At 41.2% G+C, this 20,561-nt stretch overlaps 1 protein-coding gene across 1 annotated transcript in view; it reads left to right on the plus strand.

Annotated features, from left to right (window-relative positions):
• RFTN1 (raftlin, lipid raft linker 1) overlaps positions 1-20,561 on the plus strand; it is a 562,445-nt gene that overhangs the window by 440,594 nt on the left and 101,290 nt on the right. Inside the window, exon 6 of the mRNA XM_075315305.1 lies at positions 1,364-1,567. Coding sequence (XP_075171420.1) covers positions 1,364-1,567 — 204 coding nt within the window. The remainder of the gene's footprint in view (positions 1-1,363; positions 1,568-20,561) is intronic.

Consider the following 20,561-nt stretch of genomic DNA (forward strand, 5'->3'; position numbering starts at 1 on the left):
GACTAGAGGTTCCTCACCAACCATACAGAGTCCGAGCCTCAGCAGCAACGAGGGCGCCCATAAGAGGGATCGAGCCTGGAGCCATCTCACTTGGTCCACGCTGCCGGCAAACGGGCCAGAAAGGGGAGAAAAGGCAGTAGCGACTTCCCTGGATGAATCCCACAATACTTCAAGTCAGGGGTTATCCGAAACAAGAAGTGCTAGGAAGGCGAGTTAACAGTTACCCTTACACCGGCCTAAAGGATACCTGGTTCCACCTGGTTTAATCTCAGCATCGCCCGGGTACCTCACATAACATCAAAAAGGGAGTAAAAACAAGTTGAAAGACTTTCCAGACTGAGACTGAGTTATTCTGGGACCTGTTGTTCTACACACCCGAGCCCTGGGGCTAGCCTCACTCACGGGAGCCAACACCATCCGACTGCAGACTCAATCCGCCCCAGACGCTAGTTAAAGCTGCAGTGGCGGTCACCCATAACCCTGACCGCAAACCGCGAGTGGCGTCACGACTCATATATATATATATATATATATATATATATATATATATATATAAATTCAACATACCTGTTGCCAGAAATAACTAAGTGGAGACCCTGTGGCATCCCCAAAGGTGGGGTGAAGTCCCTGAGGCGACCGCTGCAGCCGGGCCCCACAGAAACAACTTGGTGAATCAGCCCCATAGTCTATTGTATCTCCATAATAACGCTTACAAATGAAAACACAGGCTATTGTGATATCATCACAAAGCAACACAACAAAGGAATAAAAAGGAATAAAAAAAACATTACAATAGACACAGCCTTGAAATAAAGACACATTAGGGCAAATACCATAGTAAATTTAAGTTCTTTCTAGTGTTAAGTAGAATGTCCTACTGAACCTTTCTTTTTCAATACCCTAGAAAAATTGGCACAACAGTAAACTGTTCATTGTAAAACAAAAAGAAACTTGTATTTAGAACTCCGATTTTTTTGTTTACCACTATTATAGAATTCTTGAATATCACAACAGGCCCTGAAAAAGCGTAAGTTTAGACGGATTATGGCTTCTAAGATTATGCATTTAGTCCTTTTATAAACATTTAGCTAGATCTAAACTCTTGATACTTTATTGAGTATTGGACTATTAAGGGCCCACATGCTGTCCCCCATCTTCCTAAAAACATTGATATCAATTCATATATATATATATATATATTGCACTGGGAATTTAGTCGCTCTTAACTGGCCAACCATCAGTGATAGACAGGGTAGTTTGTACCCTCTTTGCCTTGATGTATGGTTAGAGTGCTTGTATGGATTCTGCACTAATAATTTTCAGCTGTCTATATGAAATCAAATTGTCATCTTTTCTTTTTCAGAATCGGAGATTTTGGCTCTTTTTAATAAACCGAAAACACAACAAAGGTACAGAAAATATTACACAGTGAAAATCCCCATGAAGATGATAAGAGAAAAGAATGCCATCATTGGTCTGGAAGCAAACTGGTTGGAATATATGACTGATCATTTCAGAAAAGGATGCTCTCTAGTGAATGCTGTCTTTTATCTTGGAATGGTAAATGGTATGGAATTTTACATTTGCCAATAAATTCATCAAGTATAAGCTATGGCTGCTCTATGTGCTGTCTGTGTTACAGTTGGATAGCAGACACCACACTGACCAATGTTATTGAAAAGATTGTTCAGATGAGTTTTTTTGACAGGGAATTTGTCACCAGGTTTTTGCTACTTCATCGGAGAGCAGCATAATGTAGGAAAAAAGATTCTGAAATGAACCACATTTATCTTGGATCACCGTGTGCAGCCATTCTGACTTTATCTCAGAATTGAGTGTAGCAAAGCTGAGAGCTGTCCCCGCCCACACCAGGCTTTCTATAGAAATTGTCCACTGACTGCGAGGTGTCAATCACAGCAAGGGTCATGCTGGACTGCTGTGTATGTGCAGAGGAGTCACACCAATTTTAATCACAGAGTAATAAACCCTATACTATGAGTAAACAATAGCTGGGACACAGATAAGGGAAACACAGATGTTTTTTCTTTTTTAACCCTCACAGCATGCTGTCCTTAGTTTACATTGCAAAATGCTGCTGACAGGTTTCCTTAAGTGTCTGTGGAATTGCACCATGCAATATTCTCTTCCATATTTTAGATGAGGCTTGCCCATTGAAGTCTATGGGTGAGCAAAAAGTCATTATTTTTTTAATGCATTGCATTTATTAACACAGGAAACTGTATTTGGTCCTGTACATTTTTTAACTGTTGTAATCTATTTAACTATCAAAAAAACGATTGACACACAGCTAGCATACAAATGAAATATGGATAACAATATGGATGAAAATCATCTGTTTTTCTGTATGACAATTGGAACTTTTACATTGGGACCCATGAGCTTCAAGTTACGCCACCACTGTTTAGGGGTGTGCAAAAAAATTCAGATCCTATTAGTCATATAGTATCCGATTTTTCTTGATCATTACCATTATTAACTCAGGCAATTAAGTTTGGTCTTGCCTTTTATTTACTGTTGATGTATAAAGACAAATGCAATACGGATTACAATCTAGATGAAAAATTGTCCTTATATCTGGATGAACTTAGAGGGGTATTCCCATCTCGGAGATCCTATCCTAATATGAAGTAAGTGTAATATTAGCAAATGCATCCAAATAGAAATGTAGTATAGTTCTCCTAATATAGCCATGTCTCTTACCTCATGTGCAGGGCATTGCATTTTAGGTATCCATGTTTACGACCACTTGTATAGTGACAGTATCACGCACATGACTAGCGGGGTTTACTGGTGCCTGGTAAACCCCCAGAAGATGTTCCAACACACAGGGGACACAGGGGTCACAATACAATGGAGGTCCCTGCCGCTAGGGAGAGCGGTGAGGGGGCACCTCCTGAACTCATCTCAAGCTGACTCCTGAGCTCCCTATCATTCCTATACAGGTTCTTTCAACCTGTCACAAGCAAGATACCTAATTTGCTCAGCTGGTCCTACACCTACCCTGGCTAGTGAGCAGGCCGACGAGATCAATAGACTCGCCACGACAATACAGAAACACCAGGGAAGGAATACAAACGGGGGAAATAGACTTGCAAGGAAAAGACACTCAAGGCGGCTTCAGTGCAGCAAACACCACAGCTGCATACAACATGACAGACTTCTTCCAGAACAGACTCCTTCCATAGTGGACCACATAGAAATAAGGATTCAGTTTCTCTCACAGGCACCATGTGATCAGATCACATGACATAAATAGAGAAGGGGAGTGAGCTCAAAGAGCCGAACCTGAGATTGACAGCTAAAGCCTGCAGCCAGGCAGGAAAGGGTGCTTAACTCTTACAGCACCACAAGGAAGGCGATGTTATTAAATAACAGCAGTGGATCTGGAGTCTCCCCTGAGTGAGATACACTCATGACAGACAGACAGTCAGTTAGTTGCTTGTGGTCTTAACCATGTATACCTAAGTTGCAATGGCCTGCACATGTAAGAGACATGGCTATATCAGGAGAACTATACTACATTTCCAATTGGAGGTATTTCCTATTATTATTATTATTCCGCCTACTAAATATTGGAATAGGATCTTGGAGATGGGAATAACCCTTTAAATGGTCTGCGCTAATTTTTCTTGGGATATACTTGATATCCCATAGATATGTTGTGTATCCTCAAATACTATAGTTGCACCTGTCATCCCAGAATTGTATGCTACAAACTGATGACAATGAAGATTATGTGCATTTAATTGCAACAGATTGAAAGAAAATAATACCAAATTTGTATTTATTTCCGGACAGTCTGTGGTGTGATTGTCTCCTGAATCCTTCATTATGGTTCTTTACTTCCTAAATAGTTTGTGTCGCTGATCGTTTCTCCCACAGTTTTATTTCGGTGACATCAGATGACATCTTCCTTGTAGCTTGTTGATGACTGTTCCTGCTGATTGATACATAGTTCTCTGAAAGAAATCTGCTCATAACAGGCTGCCTGCTCTGATTATAATTCTCCCATATGGATATGATGAAGATAAATAGACAGACAGTGGGAGAATGTAATTTGCCTCCCTACTTCCCTCCATGGGCAGAAGATGCACAGCGGGGTTACACCAGGTTGTGTCTCACTCCTTACAATGACAAAGATTTAATATTCTTCCATACGTGTGTGGCTTCTTTTGTGTTTTTTTTTTTTTTATTATTATTCTGATATTTCTTCTCCCAATATTGTAGTTGAATATTTTTTACTCCTCTAGCTATTTTTATTTTTTTTTTGCATTTTTATTTAATATTTTTGCAATTTTAGTATATGAAGCATTACAATTATTATCGTTTTGCTTTTTTTGATAAATCCAGATTTTTTTTTTCTTTAGAAGAAAATGTAGATGGCAGAATGGGAAATTCTGTGTTTCCATGCAGCTGCTCATCTTCAAAATAAGTCATAATTAAGCGTTTTCTAGTTTTTTTTATCATTAGTGTGATTATGGTATTGTGTTGGGCCTAACAATCACATTATGTAAAAATCATCCTGTTAACCCATTCTTTGCCCACAGCTGAAACAAGTGTAATACCGTTGATATGTACCGAGACCTTGAATCCAGACGCACCATGTGTCCTGGCAGAGGAGTCCGGCACCAGTGGGCGAAATAAGATTGGAGATGCGAGTAAAAATTATTGACTGTAATAAGTGTTAGAAAACGGAGCGGGTATGACAGAGTTATGGCACCATTACACCTCACAGCTTGAAAATTGATTTTGGGATTGTGACAGAGAAAGCAGCATGTGTTTGCTTGTAAAGCTGCTGACAGGTTTTACATGGTACATTAAATATAGCATCCAAGCGAGAACACCCCAGTAAAATTTACCCCGCAAAGATTATTATTTTCCTCTAGGATTATCAAAGCATGGCGTGTGAGACAGTCATGTCTGATCATGATCTATATTGAATATTTACACAAGGAAAATACTTTTGCTCTTGGAAGGCATTGCTTTATTTAGTTTCATAAGAAAATCAGAACTTGGAGGTGAATGTGTCAAGGCTGGCATAAAAATGCAGTGTGCCACACATAGCGCATAACAAATACTGTGCAATTTATTTCACACTTGTAGGTAAATGAAAATGTCTTGATTCCTACGGAATGTGACAATGTGAGGATAAAATAAAACGGATATTGCCGTTGGTATCTAGTAGTGATGGGTGGACCCAGACTGTAAAAGGGACTGCACGCTTTTTAAAAAAAATAAATTTAAATAATTTTTAAAAAGCCGCATATGGTTCTTCTGATTTTCATACACAGGCAAGATAAGCGCACGGCTGGGGGCTGCATCCTGTAGCCTTATGCTTTTTTTAATTATTATTATTATTTATTTATTAATATAACGCCATTTATTCCATGGTGCTTTACATGTGAAAGGGGTATGCATAATAGGGACAAGTACAATAATCATAAAGAATACAAGGCACAGAGAGGTACAGGAGGAGAGAGGTCCCTGCCCGTGAGGACTCACAGTCTACAAGCTTTATCTGACTGCAACCAGAGCCGTGGGGATTGCCAGTGTATCAGGGAAGCAGTGAACATTCATGAGGATAATGAGCGGGCCTGAAAGTAAAATGAGTAGCCCCGGAAGCAGCATAAAGCTGTGTGGAGACTAGTAAGTATGAAGGACTTGCTTCAATCTCCCTATCCCTTCTATCACTACTTTAAGTGTCTGATTCAGGTCCCCATAGACTTATATGGGGACTGGCATCTGGCCAGATATCCGGGATCAATACCGGGCCTGAACTGTTTTGTTTTTTTTTTTAAACCTGGTTGGACCCACAAATCTCTGTTATCTATGGGTCCGCTCATCACTAGTGTCTAGTAGTGATGAGCAAATAGTAACTATTCATGTTCAGATAATGCTTACCGAATACCGAGTACTATTCCAGTATTCGTCATGGCAAGAAAAATGCTCCATTTCCCCATTGACTTGAATTGGGTTTAGTATTTGTCATGAATACCGGAATAGTACTTTGGGATTCATTACAAATAATCCCAACATGAAAAGTTACCATTTACTCATCACTAGTGATTAGCGAATATTTGAGATTCAAAGTCACTGGCTTTGTCGAATTTTCCCATACAAATCGATTTGCCGTGAATAAATTGCTTCAAATTGAATCCTCCTTATTATGCTCTGGGATCTCTGAACACTTCAGGGCATAGTAGATGTAAGATATAAAAAATAAAAACAAAAAAAATGAATACATCACTGCTCACCTCTTTGGCTACCACGCTGCTCACTGCCTGCTATCCAGTGCTCTTATTTCTGCCATTCCATACCATAAGTTTTCAGATTTTTCAATAAACAATATTTTTTTTATGAATGAAAAGTGACGCTTTTGTAATTTCCTACTTCATGGATCATTGATTCGACTTTGTTTGTAATGTGCACCTTAATTCCTAAAGACGTCAGGAGCCAAACATCCGTTACAAGATCCAAACAACAAGAGTGTGAGTACTACTCAATTTGTTCGTCCTTTATTTAGAACACTACATTTAAGTTTTCTTCACTATAGACCATTACTTCCAGCCTGGCCATTGCACGTTGTAAGGTTATGGAGAAAGTCGCCACCATGCATTGGAACCAATAAAGTGGAAGTCTTGGCCTATAACGAAGAGGCCGGAGATACGGTGCGCAACGGTGAAAAAATGAGGGCCTGATGGCGAGCAATGGAACAACATCAGAAATAATGATCAATTAAATTCTACCATCACTGAGAAGAAATGTATCTACCCATACATACAGTTAGGTCCAGAAATATTTGGACAGTGACACAAGTTTTGTTATTTTAGCTGTTTACAAAAACATGTTCAGAAATACAATTATATATATAATATGGGCTGAAAGTGCACACTCCCAGCTGCAATATGAGAGTTTTCACATCCAAATCGGACAAAGGGTTTAGGAATCATAGCTCTGTAATGCATAGCCTCCTCTTTTTCAAGGGACCAAAAGTAATTGGACAAGGGACTCTAAGGGCTGCAATTAACTCTGAAGGCTTCTCCCTCGTTAACCTGTAATCAATGAAGTAGTTAAAAGGTCTGGGGTTGATTACAGGTGTGTGGTTTTGAATTTGGAAGCTGATGCTGTGACCAGACAACATGCGGTCTAAGGAACTCTCAATTGAGGTGAAGCAAAACATCCTGAGGCTGAAAAAAAAGAAAAAATCCATCAGAGAGATAGCAGACATGCTTGGAGTAGCAAAATCAACAGTCGGGTACATTCTGAGAAAAAAGGAATTGACAACAGTGGTGGATGATCGCCGCATACTTTCTTTGGTGAAGAAGAACCCGTTCACAACATCAACTGAAGTCCAGAACACTCTCATGGAGTCTTCTCTTTACTGTTGACTTAGAGACAGATACACCTACTTCACTGAAAGTAAATACAAAGGGTTCACATCTAGACGCAAACCATTCATCAATTCCAAAAATAGACAGGCCAGAGTTAAATTTGCTGAAAAACACCTCATGAAGCCAGCTCAGTTCTGGAAAAGTATTCTATGGACAGATGAGACAAAGATCAACCTGTACCAGAATGATGGGAAGAAAAAAGTTTGGAGAAGAAAGGGAACGGCACATGATCCAAGGCACACCACATCCTCTGTAAAACATGGTGGAGGCAACGTGATGGCATGGGCATGCATGGCTTTCAATGGCACTGGGTCACTTGTGTTTATTGATGACATAACAGCAGACAAGAGTAGCCGGATGAATTCTGAAGTGTACCGGGATATACTTTCAGCCCAGATTCAGCCAAATGCCGCAAAGTTGATCGGACGGCGCTTCATAGTACAGATGGACAATGACCCCAAGCATACAGCCAAAGCTACCCAGGAGTTCATGAGTGCAAAAAAGTGGAACATTCTGCAATGGCCAAGTCAATCACCAGATCTTAACCCAATTGAGCATGCATTTCACTTGCTGAAATCCAGACTTAAGACGGAAAGACCCACAAACAAGCAAGACCTGAAGGCTGCGGCTGTAAAGGCCTGGCAAAGCATTAAGAAGGAGGAAACCCAGCGTTTGGTGATGTCCATGGGTTCCAAACTTAAGGCAGTGATTGCCTCCAAAGGATTCGCAACAAAATATTGAAAATACAAATATTTTGTTTGGGTTTGGTTTATTTGTCCAATTACTTTTGACCTCCTAAAATGTGGAGTGTTTGTAAAGAAATGTGTACAATTCCTACAATTTCTATCAGATATTTTTGTTCAAACCTTCAAATTAAACGTTACAATCTGCACTTGAATTCTGTTGTAGAGGTTTCATTTCAAATCCAATGTGGTGGCATGCAGAGCCCAACTCGCGAAAATTGTGTCACTGTCCAAATATTTCTGGACCTAACTGTATAAGTGACCTGATGCATAGGTATACAGGATGCACATGCATAGGTTGGCGATAATGCTTGCCAAGTATGTGGTCAATATATGCATATGCCCTAAATATGAATGGAAAATAGGAAAGTAAAAGAGAATGTTAATATTTGTGGAGTAAACACAAAGTGCAACGAGACATGTAATCAAGGTATAAAAATGCATACGAATGAGGGAGGTGAATGAGTGCAAGGAGCAAAACCGGAAAATTATGATAGTAAATACAATATGCCCACCCTCAGATATATGCAAAAATGTCCATTCTCCGCTCCTTTCCACAGTATATAAAAGATATATAAAAGTTGGTATTGAAGTTCAATAGTGGGATTGTAGTGGATGTCCAAAAAACTAGATATAAGCTTGGATAGAACATTAGAAATATTAACCAAGTTAGCGCTACTGTTACAGAGAAGTATGTATGCATACATACATAAACGTGACATCGTGAGTAGGTATACGGAATACACATGCATAGCCTGGCAAAGATGCATGTCATACCTGTGGTCAATAGCCATGTGCATTAAATTTAAATAGAAAAAGAAATGTAAAAGAAAAATGTAATATTAGTATATGTGGAGCAGATATCGAAAATGCAACAAAGCATGTGATCAAGATATAAATTTGCAAATTGTTTACACCAGAGTATACACAGTTCAGATTCTTAACAAAAGAGAATATATGCCAGATATAAACATCCAATATATTTTGATCAGACCCCCATTAAAATACAACCATAAAGTAATACATATACAAATCCCCTACCTTTGTCCAGATTTATTGAAGATAACTTGTACAAAGATGCGTCAACGGTTGGCAGTCAAAATCATACCATATAACTAAAAAAAATGTAGAAAAATAATTTAAGAAATTATAACAAAAATAAAATCACAGAACAAAACGCTGTGAAATGGGGAAAACTGACAACCTCATTCAATCCCTTGAGTTAATAGAGTCAACCTAAATGAGCCATCTGGCTTCCAGCTATACCAAATTCTTCTTCCAGGTTCCATCGCATTTATCTACGCAGACCTGATCAATGCCAATAAGTCTCAAAAAATATATTTTATTCTAAAACATATATTGGGCGTTTTAGACATGTTTAAGGACTTGTCTGACAAGGGGATTTAGACGGGCTTTACACATTGCGACATCGCTAGCATCGGCTAGCGATGCCGAGCGCAATAGTACCCGCCCCCGTTGGTGGCACGATATGTGGTGATTGCTGCCGTAGCGAACATTATGGCTATGGCAGCAACACACGCACATACCGTGTCGGCGACGTCGCGGTGACCGCCGAACAATCCCTCCTTCAAGGGGGAGGTACGTTCAGCGTCACTGCGGCGTCACTAATCGGCCGGCTAATAGAAGCGGAGGGGCGGAGATGTGCGGGACATAACATCCCGCCCACCATCTGCCTTCCGCATTACCGGTGGACGCAGGTAAGCAGATGTTTGTCGTTCCTGCGGCTTCACACAGAGCGATTTGTGGTGCTGCAGGAATGACAAACAACATCGTATCTGCAGCTGGAGCGACATTATGAAAATGAACGACGTGACACAGATCAGTGATTTTTTTACTGTTTTGCGCTTGTTCATCGTCGCTCCTAGGATTTACACATTGCGATGTCGCTACCGGCGCCGGATGTGCATCACAACAACCGTGACCCCCAATGATATAGCGGTAGCGATGTCGCAACGTGTAAAGCCCGCCTTAGTCTCACCAAAAAAAGATGATATTGGATTGTGACGCACATTTCTGGCACAAAGTAATTATAGATACGTATGTTAGAACCTCCGCCAGTCCCTAAAATGAAGATACCTCATTTCTTTTGCTATTTTCTCTGGACAATGGTAGTCTCGACCAGGCGCTGTTCAGAAAATTTCCACACACCCTTATAGAAATGAGAACTGTGGAATGGCGCTATGCAGAGAAATGACTGGCATGGCCTCCGCACTTACAGCTCCTATTTTTAGCGCCTATAAAAAATAATAATATCCACTTGTTGAGTGAATTACACAAAGTAATCAAACATAATCTAATAATTCTTGTTGAAGTCTCTTTATAAGATGAGTTATGACTTCACTGTAATGTGTCTACCAAAATCAAAATCTTCAGTCATAAATTAATTTTAATTAGATTGAGGTGGGACAGCCGTGATGCAGCACATTTCCGATATCCATCTCTGGCTTTTCAGTAACAATAATGTGAAATAATACTCCGCTGAGCATTCTTCTCTGCTCTGTAAGCGGTTCAATAATGTTGTTATGACTAATATCAGGAAATAAATGAGATTTCGGTAATGAATTAGTTAGATGTTCCAGCCATGTACGTTTAAAGATTATATCTGAAACAGGAAATTAGATGTAATGAGCCCATAGAAATATTGTATGACTTCATTACTTTTGTACAAAAGGATATATATTCGCTCTGTTGCTTAATGGATTCCATAATAAGATTGGACTTCTTCACAAATAGTTTATGTAGTCACATGAGGACAGTTTGTTGGAGTTTATTCCAGGGGTGTAGCTATGTGTGTGGCAATACCGGTCCAAGTATTATTGGTACTAAGTGGCTGATGGGTGCAAGCAATACCCTATGCCTTGGCCAAGTTATATAGGTGCAGGGTAGTAAATTTACCAATGAAAGTATTGGATAAGGCCTCAATCAGATGTCGGTGATGTTTCTCATACATGGAAATTGGTCGATTTATTTTTTCAACAGTTTGCTGGAGTAGATTTCCCTTGGTCTGTGTATTCATTATTACAATAAGTAGTATGTCAATAGTTTAGTTTTTCTCATATGTAAAAAAAACAAACAAAAACAAGTTTCTACCCATTAAATGGTAAATAATACACAGCACTTAGATGGCACAAATATGGGTGTAGTCTGTTTTGGGTTTTTTATTCAGTTTGAGTCCATGGCCAAATTTCCATCCCATTGAGAATCTGTGGTCAGTCAGTCTCCTATGTGTAATTGCTGTGCCATTGCCGTCACCACCGCATAGGGGTGAGCAAAATCAGATGGTCAGGGTACAGTAAGTTAGGTAAGACAAGGGTCATACTAGATCTTAGATAGAAAATCTTGTAAAAAAAAAAAAAGCTAGTGATGGATAGCGATAAGAGAACCTGAGGTTTGATGTTCAGAGTTCAGGTTTGGAAACCGACTACCAAAAAAACCCAAATTTTAGGTTCAAAGTTTGAGTGAGTCACGAGTGCAAACCACTCAAGTGAGCAGCTCTGTGCTTGGGTATGATTGATGCTCAACCCTGAGCAAGCTGCGTGTAGTGTTTGAACGACTCGCACAGGCGGTAACAACAGCGTGATCAGATGTAGTGTGCACACTAAAAAAAAATCCCGCCCACCCTTTCCTGAAAGTGTTCTGCTTATGAATGGCAGCATGTGGGTGGAGCCAGGAACTGCCCAATTACTGACTTCCATTGAGGTTTAGATCAAAAGCCGAACTTTTTTAAGGTTCGACTCTACCTAGCAAACCGAATTTCCAAAGGTTCGCTCATCTCTAGTGATGGAGGCTGCAGGGACTTCAATACGGTTACAGATAAGACTTTGGCATTTTCTTAGATGATATGATGACTTTATAGCTTCATTTTCTCATCAGTAGAGATGAGCGGACCCTTTGAAGTTCGGTTCAGCGGCTTCATCCAGACTTTAGATAAAGTTCGGTTTGGGTCCTGGACTTGACCTGAACCCCTATAGAAGTCACAAATTGGGTAGATCACTTCCGCGAGTGGGCAGATTTTTCCAATTTATTTTTTTTTGCTGCAAACTACATTTGATCATGCTGTTGTTACCCCCAGTGTGAGCCATTCAAACACTGCACGCAGCTCGCACTCGGCTGAGCACTGAGCGTACCTGAGCACAGTGCTGCTCGCACGAGTGGTGTTCATATGTAAAGCACCCAAAAGCCGAATCTGAACTCTGTTTTTTTTTTTAAAAGTCTTTGTTTGGTACGAACACTGAACCTTGAGTTCGCTCATTTCTACTCATCAGTGACACCGGCACCCACCAGTGGTGGGGGGTCATTCATATTATTTTCATATTTTGTTTAACAAAACTGGCTCATTTTAGTGAACTGAATGCTGCACATTAGGCATCCTTCTTTGATAGCTGTTTAGATCACAAAACTGCTGAAAGGAATAAATTATTGAAATCGAGGTCACTAGGTGTATGCTTGATTACCTTTCATTCGTGTGATTTTAAATACTTGTAGAGTTTACGTACAGTAGATCTCCCTGAGAAAAGTGAATTTCCCAGTGCAGTAAAGCATACAGCTATAGTATATTGTGTCAAGTGAATATGAATACCGAGTTTTGCATTTCTACAAGACACTGATTTTGAGCTTTCATGATATCTCATTGCTCTCAACGTCATGTCTCCTTTGTTATTCATGGATGATCTAAGATCCTAAAATGTAAAGAATATGGTCAATTCTGAGTATTTATTACCCAAAAAATACAGACTTTCTTTTCATTCTGACATACAGATATTTTATATGAAAAACCCATTCATTTTGTACTCCGATTTCTAGGCAGGTCATTTAAAGCATTGTTTGGGCTTCTAATAACTGCACATGACTTCATGTGGTCCTTTCACCTTAAGTTTCTTTATTATTTTGTATACCAATAAAGTAAGAGCCTACTAATACCAGATTATGGGAGGCTTATTAAAGTCTGTATGAGATGAAAAAGAAGCAAAATAATTGTGCCTTTTTGCCAGTTTGCACTTCTCTTGCCGCTTTTGGCTCTGCTTTATCAAGTTACACTTCACTTCACTACTGCATAAAATCCCAGTCTTGGTGTATGTATGCCTTCCTGTATGGCTCCTTTCACATTGCGTTTTTCCCTACGTCCACAGGTCCCGTCGGAGGATCTGTCCGAACCGCCCCTCCCCCACTCTGCAAAGCATGTTCCGGACGCATGCGCCTGGCAGGGCCATTCACTGTAATGGAGCGCACTGCGTTAGCGTGTGCTCTGTTTTGTGCCATTTTTGCACATATACGTTTTCTGCAGACGGATACTGGAACGTAGTGGACTACGTTCGGGTGTCTGTCTGCAGAAAACCTATATGTGCAAAAATGGCACAAAACAGAGCACACGCTAACGCAGTGCGCTCTATTACAGTGAATGACCCTGCCGGGCGCATGCGTCCGGAACACGCTTTGCAGAGTGGGGGAGGGGCGGTTCGGACGGATCCTCCGACGGGACCTGTGGACGTTGGGAAAAATGCAATGTTAAAGGAGCCTATCAGGTTTAGAAATGTGCCTTTAGTCCATAAAAAGTTGTTTTTTATTTTTACACAATATACTCCTTGAGAAAAAATACTTGCTATACCATTAAATGATAAATAAACTAAACATATTCAAAGTAGAACTATGTAAAATAATATTTAATATATACCATAAATGAAAGTTTCAGAAACTTATTTATGCCAAAGATAAAAGTAGAAAATGACTTATGGATATAACTCGGGTCCTCTAAAAAGTATGTCAGCCAAACCATTGACCAAGAGGGCCTAACCAGTGGAAGCTCATTTAACAAAATCCACTTGTAGCACACCCTCAATACCATCTTCGGAAACCCAGTCACAATCTGTGCTTCAAGTTTTCAACCTCAATTTCTTTCTTTTTGACTTACAAATGGGGAATATATTTAGCAACTTCCAGTTTCTGTACCTATTTATAACAATAATGTCTTCCTGAATAAAAATGTATTGATGATTATGGGAAGCTTAGAAGAACGTCTGCAATGCATCAAGTGAGCTGGTGGGTCCTTAGGCTGCCCTAACATTTTGAGAGCCACTTATACTTTAGTTCCTTGAAAATAAGCCCTACCCTGAAAATAAGCTCTTGCAGGAATTTGTCCTTTCTGAAGTATGCCTCAAATATAAGCCCTACTCCAAAAATAAGTTTTAGTTGCGGTTCAATAATTAAAGGGAACCTGTCAGGTGCAATTCGCACCCAGAAACACGAGCAGGTCTGGGTGCATATTGCTAATCTCTGCCTAACTGTCTCTGTATACACTAGATAGATAGAGAGATCTTTAGAAAAAGTATTTCTAAAGATATTTTATCCTATGCTAATGAGCGCAGGGACTAGTCCTAAGGGCATTTCTTCCCTTAGCTAGTTGGCTCCACTAGCATGTTAGTACGCCCCTGTGGGCGTGCTAACATGCTAATGAATATGCAGCGATGACGCACATACCTCACTGTTCATGGCGGCCGGCGGAGGATGGATTCACACTGGGTATGATCCGGAGTCCTCAGAGTTTCCGGTCATGCGCACTGTACCTCACTGAAACCGAGAAGCTTACACCCGGCATCAGTTTAGTGCGCATGATCGGAAGCCTCAGGTGCTCCAGATCATGCACACTGCGCATCCATCCTCCGCCATGAACAGTGAGGTTTGGGCGTATTCATTAGCATGTTAGTACACCCACAGGGACATGCTAGCATGCTATGTGGGCCGACTAGCTAAAGGCCACATCACACATAACGAGATCGCTAACGACATGGTTGCTACGTCACAGTTTCTGTGACGAAACAATGACTTCACCAGCGTTCTCGTTATGTTTGACACGTACCAACGATCCACCCCCTGCTGTGAGATCTTTGGTTGTTGCTGAATGTCCTGGGCCATTTTTGGCTCGTTGGAGTCCTGCTGGGCAGGATGGATCTGTATGTTTGACACCTACCAACGATCTCGTTAACGACCTAGATGAGAAGTTATTATTAAAGTGTGACATGTAGGCGTGTAGTTGCGTCACCTTTTCCGCGCCCCCCTGCTGCATCGTTACTAAAGTCGATGGGAAAATGACTGTGTGACATCTCACCAACGACTTAACAATGATCCAGAAACTATGACGTAGTAACCACTGGACCTTAAGGGAAGAAACACTCTTGGGACTAGTCCCTGTGCTCATTAGCATATGAAATAAGATCTTTAGAAATACTTTTTCTAAAGATCTCTTTATCTATGCTACTAAATGCAGGGACGGTTAGGCAGGGATTAGCAATATACACCCAGAACGGCTCGTGGTTCTGGGTGCATGTTGCACCTGACAGGTTCCCTTGAAGTGTCCAGGCAGTTAAAATAGATAAAATATACAGCAGGACACTTCATTAAAGAAAGCAGACACCACCAAAAGAGAGAAGACACTCACAGAAGAAAGAAGACCCCCCTCCCCAAAAAAATCGCACTCATCGCTGTGGCATGCAGGGGGAGCAACCGCGCTGTGGAACACAAGAGGACCTGACAGCAATGCAGATCTACAGTATGTGTGAGAGGAACTCATTCACTTACCAACTCTATATGTCCGGGGTCTGGTAAGTGCGATTCTCTTGGAGTGGGTGTCTGCCTTCTTTTGGGGTTAAGCTTAGCAGTACACAGGGAATAGCCTGTTTTCCCCAAAAATACGCACTACCTGGAAAATAAGCCCTAGTGCATGTTTCACAGTGAAAAATAATATAAGACGCTGTCTTCTTTTCAGAGAAACACGGTATTACTTACACTATTACTGTACCTTGTACCATTATAAAAAAAAAAACAAAACAACAAACAAAAAATATACACTTCAAGCATTGTGCATAATATTACAGGCCTCCTGAAAATGTCTCTTAATTCAGGCCAAATCTCCTGCCTTCAGGTATCGCTGACCTCAATCCATTGCCAAACCGAGCAGTAGGCAGTCACTGAGGCTAGACGCTTGCCTTATTAAATATTGACCTATGCTTATTTTCCCTTCTTGCTGCACCTGCTCCTTCAGCAATCTCAAGATTTGCCTCAATGCAAATCCAATGTCCATAAAGCTAAAGCTGACCCACAACCAAAGCTTTCAAAGAAATTCATGTAACCCTGTCAGTACTAGTATTAGACAGCTAAAAAACATCTTGTAGACCATTTATTTTCTCCAACCATACATAGTGCAGGATTAATTGTATAATCCTGGCTGAGGTTTTACTTGCACATTCTTTACTGGAATTACAAATCTAACTTTAATTTCTACTTAAAATCTAAACAACATAAGTCGAAAATTGTAATAATTGTATCTTTAATCCCAAATTGCGATAGAAAATAAAAATGGAGTCTGTAAATTGTGATGTCTGAAATTGCACACAGCCACTGGATGGGCACTTTGCTCATGTGTCCTGGCTACTTAGTTTCAGTGGCATGAAATTAAAGAGGTTATCCCACGAACAAAGTATATTTGAATCAATAGATCTTGAAATAATAAGTTCTCCAGGAACATGGTGTTAAAGGGAACCTGTCAGGGGCAATATGCGGCCAGAACCACGAGCAGTTCTGGGTATATATTGCTATTCCCTGCCTAATCGTCCCTGTATCGAGTAGCATAGATAAAAAGATCATTTAGAAAATGTATTTCTGAAGATATTTTATCTTATGCTAAAGAGCGCGTGGACTAGTCCCAACGGCGTTAAATCCCCCGACTCGTTCGCTCTATTAGCATGCCCTCAGGGGCGTACTAACCTGCTATTCAATTCAGGATCACCAGCGGTGATGTGCGTACCTGTGTTCGCTGTGACCACGCTTCTGAATGCTCCGGCACTTCCAGTCATGCACACTAGACTTCTCTGAAGCAGGGACGCATACACCCGGCTTCATGCTCTGCATCACCGGAAGTGCCCGGCATTCAGAAGAGCGGTCACAGCAAACGCAGGTATGCGCATCACCGCTGGTGATGCTGAATTGAATAGCATGTTAGTAAGCCCCTGTGGGCGTGCTTCCATGCTAATAGAGCGAACTAGTTGGGTGATACAAGACCCTTGGGACTAGTCCCTGGCCTCATTAGCATAAGATAAAAGATCTTTAGAAATACTTTTTCTAAAGATCTCTTTATTTATGCTAGTGTATAAAGGGACAGTTGGGCAGGGATTAGCAATATGCACCCAGAACTGCTTGTGGTTCTGGGTGCATATTGTATCTGACAGGTTACCTTTAACATACCACATCTCTTGGGCAGAGGATGAAGTAAAACAGAGTATACAGACAGGACAGCGTGGGATCACAGCTGATTCTGCAAAACGTAGAAATCAATTACAATTCTAAAATTTCACAGCAACAGTTACATCACTGACAAAAGGTTTGGGATATTTGGCTTTCTGGTGAAATCTATGTAAAACCTAATAAGTTCACGTTCCGCTGGACCCATAGAAGCGCCGATCAGCACGAAACGGCCGTCGTCCGGCTCAGTGCTTCTGTTTGTATTCTCTCCCCCTGTTTCCACGAACACTCTGGCTGCTGTTTTTACACACTTGGATCCATAAAAGTAGAAAACTTTCACGACTGAAGTGCGCCGCTGTTCTTCTGTGTACTTGGAGTTCAGAATAACATTTGCTGTGTTCATTTCTACAAATGTACTATAAGTAGATGTTCTATGATGAATTCTGAAAGTGTGGGGATGACCTCAGGATGCTTCCCCGTTCAATGAGGTGCAAACTGAACGAATGCACTTTAGTTAATGCTGGCTTTAGGTTACGGCATGCATTTTCTTTGTCCTTCATGTGCTTAGTACTTTCCACTTATTTCAAAGACAAGGCGTCTGGTGCTTAGTAGTCAGTAAATGTGAATTTATACTCCCCCTGTAAATCAAAATACAGAACATTAAAGTGGCATTTAGCCAACAGAAAAGCATTAAATATTTATGGACACCAGTAAAAACAGCTTTTTGTGCACAGTAGGGCAGCATCTTTACCTTAATAAAAAATTTAGTGGCATTGGACCAATTTAAGAAAAAAAATATGTCAGATAGAGATTGAATTTTTAAGCCTCACCACCCAAGGAAGTAGAAACAGAGATGCATGGAGAAGGCAGGTGTAGACGGCAGATGAGCAGTATGAGAGACGTCCCGAGCTGCTGGCTTGTTTGTCTGACATGTTTTTAATGAGCCTCCATTGTGTGCCTGCTGTTCTGAGCTTTCTCTCTTGAAGATGATGAAGTCCACAAAATCGCAAGTATTATCGTCTGTGCTTGATAAAAAAAAATGTGGAGACCCTCACAATCCAGATATAACTGCAGATGTCATTCATTTATTGACTTTTTCCTAAACTCTGTAAATTAAAGTTGTAACTTAAGGTCCAGTCACACTAAACAACTTACCAGCGATCCCAACAACGATAGGGATCGCTGGTAAGTTGCTAGGAGGTCGCTGGTGAGATGTCACACTGCGACGCTCCAGCGATCCCACCAGCAACCTGACCTGGCAGGGATCGCTGGAGCGTCGCTACACGAGTTGCTGGTGAGCTCACCAGTAACCAGTGACCAGCCCCCAGCGCCGCGTGGAAGATGCTGCGCTTGGTAATTAAGGTAAATATCGGGTAACTAACCCGATATTTACCTTGGTTACCAGCGCACGCAGCTACACGTGCAGAGAGCAGGGAGCAGCGCACACTGAGCGCTGGCTCCCTGCTCTCCTAGTTACAGCACACATCGGGTTAATTACCCGATGTGTACTGCAGCTAAATGTGCACAGAGCAGGGAGCAGTGCACAATGCTTAGCGCTGGCTCCCTGCTCTCCTAGCTACAGCACACATCGGGTTATTTAACCCGATGTGTGCTGCAGCTACATGTGCACAGAGCAGGAGCCGGCACTGACATTGAGAGCGGCGGAGGCTGGTAACAAAGGTAAATATCGGGTAACCAAGGACAGGGCTTCTTGGTTACCCGATGTTTACTGTGGTTACCAGCCTCCGCAGAAGCCGGCTCCTGCTGCCTGCACATTTAGTTGTTGCTGTCACACACAGCGATCTGTGCTTCACATTGGGACAGTAACAACTAAAAAATGGCCCAGGACATTCAGCAACAACCAATGACCTCACAGCAGGCCAGGTTGTTGCTGGATGTCACACACAGCGGCATCACTAGCAACATCGCTGCTACGTCACAAAAGTTGTTCGTTAGCAGCGATGTTGCTTGCGATGTTGCTTAGTGTGACGGGGCCTTTAAATATTGGAATAACCCATAGTTGTTTCCATAGCACTTAATATTTCTGCAAAGAGATCGCTATTTCTGGATATCTAATATATAAAGCTGAATGTGTGTATGTATGTATGTATGTGTGTGTATGTGTGTGTATGTGTGTATATGTGTGTGTATGTGTGTGTGTGTGTGTGTTTGTGTGTGTGTGTGTGTCCGGGATTGGCATCTGCACCATCGCAGCTACAGCCACAAAATTTTGCACACTCACACATCTGGACCCCGAGAGCGTCATAGGCTATGTTGTGAGGCGAAATTTTAACCCCGCGTTTTCCAATTTACCAATCAATTTTGGCCCTATCTACATAATGGGGAAAAAGTGAAACGAAAAGTGTATCCACACCGTCGCATTTACAATCACAAAATTTTGCACACTCACACGTCTGGACCCCGAGAGCATCATAGGCTATGTTGTGAGGCGAAATTTTAACTCCACGCGTTCCAATTTACCAATTTTGCCCCTATCTTTATAATGGGGAAAAAGTGAAACGAAAAGTATATCCGCACTGTCGCATTTCCAATCACAAAATTTTGAACAGACACCTCATGTGACCCAGGGAACGTCATAGACTATGTTTTGACAGGAAAATTTAACCCTGCGCTTTACAGTTACCCTCCAAAAACATGCCTTCATTAAAGTAAATGGAGCCTGGAACTACAGGTTATTAGTAAGAGCTGTGGTTGCTATAGGAACAAAAGATATTCATAGTATAAGAAGCTTACATGTGAGGTAATAAGATGTCGGTGGAGAGACGGATAGAGAGAGACAGACAGAGAGAGAGACAGAGACAGACAGGGAAATAAACAGAGAGATAGAGACAGACAGGGAAAGAGACAGACAGAGACAAACGGTGAAAGAGAGAGACAGACGGTGAAAAAGACAGACAGAGACAGACAGGGAAAGAGACAGACAGAGACAGACCTGGAAAGAGACAGACGGGGAAAGAAACAGATGGGGAAAGAGACAGACAGACATGTAGACAGGGACAGAGACAGGCAGACAGGGAAGGAGGAGACATCCAGAGAGACAGACAAAGATAGATGGGGAAAGACACAGACCTTGATAGAGACAGACGGGGAAAGAGACAGAGAAATAGAGACAGACAAAGAAAGGCAGACAGGG

Source organism: Anomaloglossus baeobatrachus, chromosome 6, assembly GCF_048569485.1.
Source record: "Anomaloglossus baeobatrachus isolate aAnoBae1 chromosome 6, aAnoBae1.hap1, whole genome shotgun sequence".
NCBI lineage: Eukaryota > Metazoa > Chordata > Amphibia > Anura > Aromobatidae > Anomaloglossus > Anomaloglossus baeobatrachus.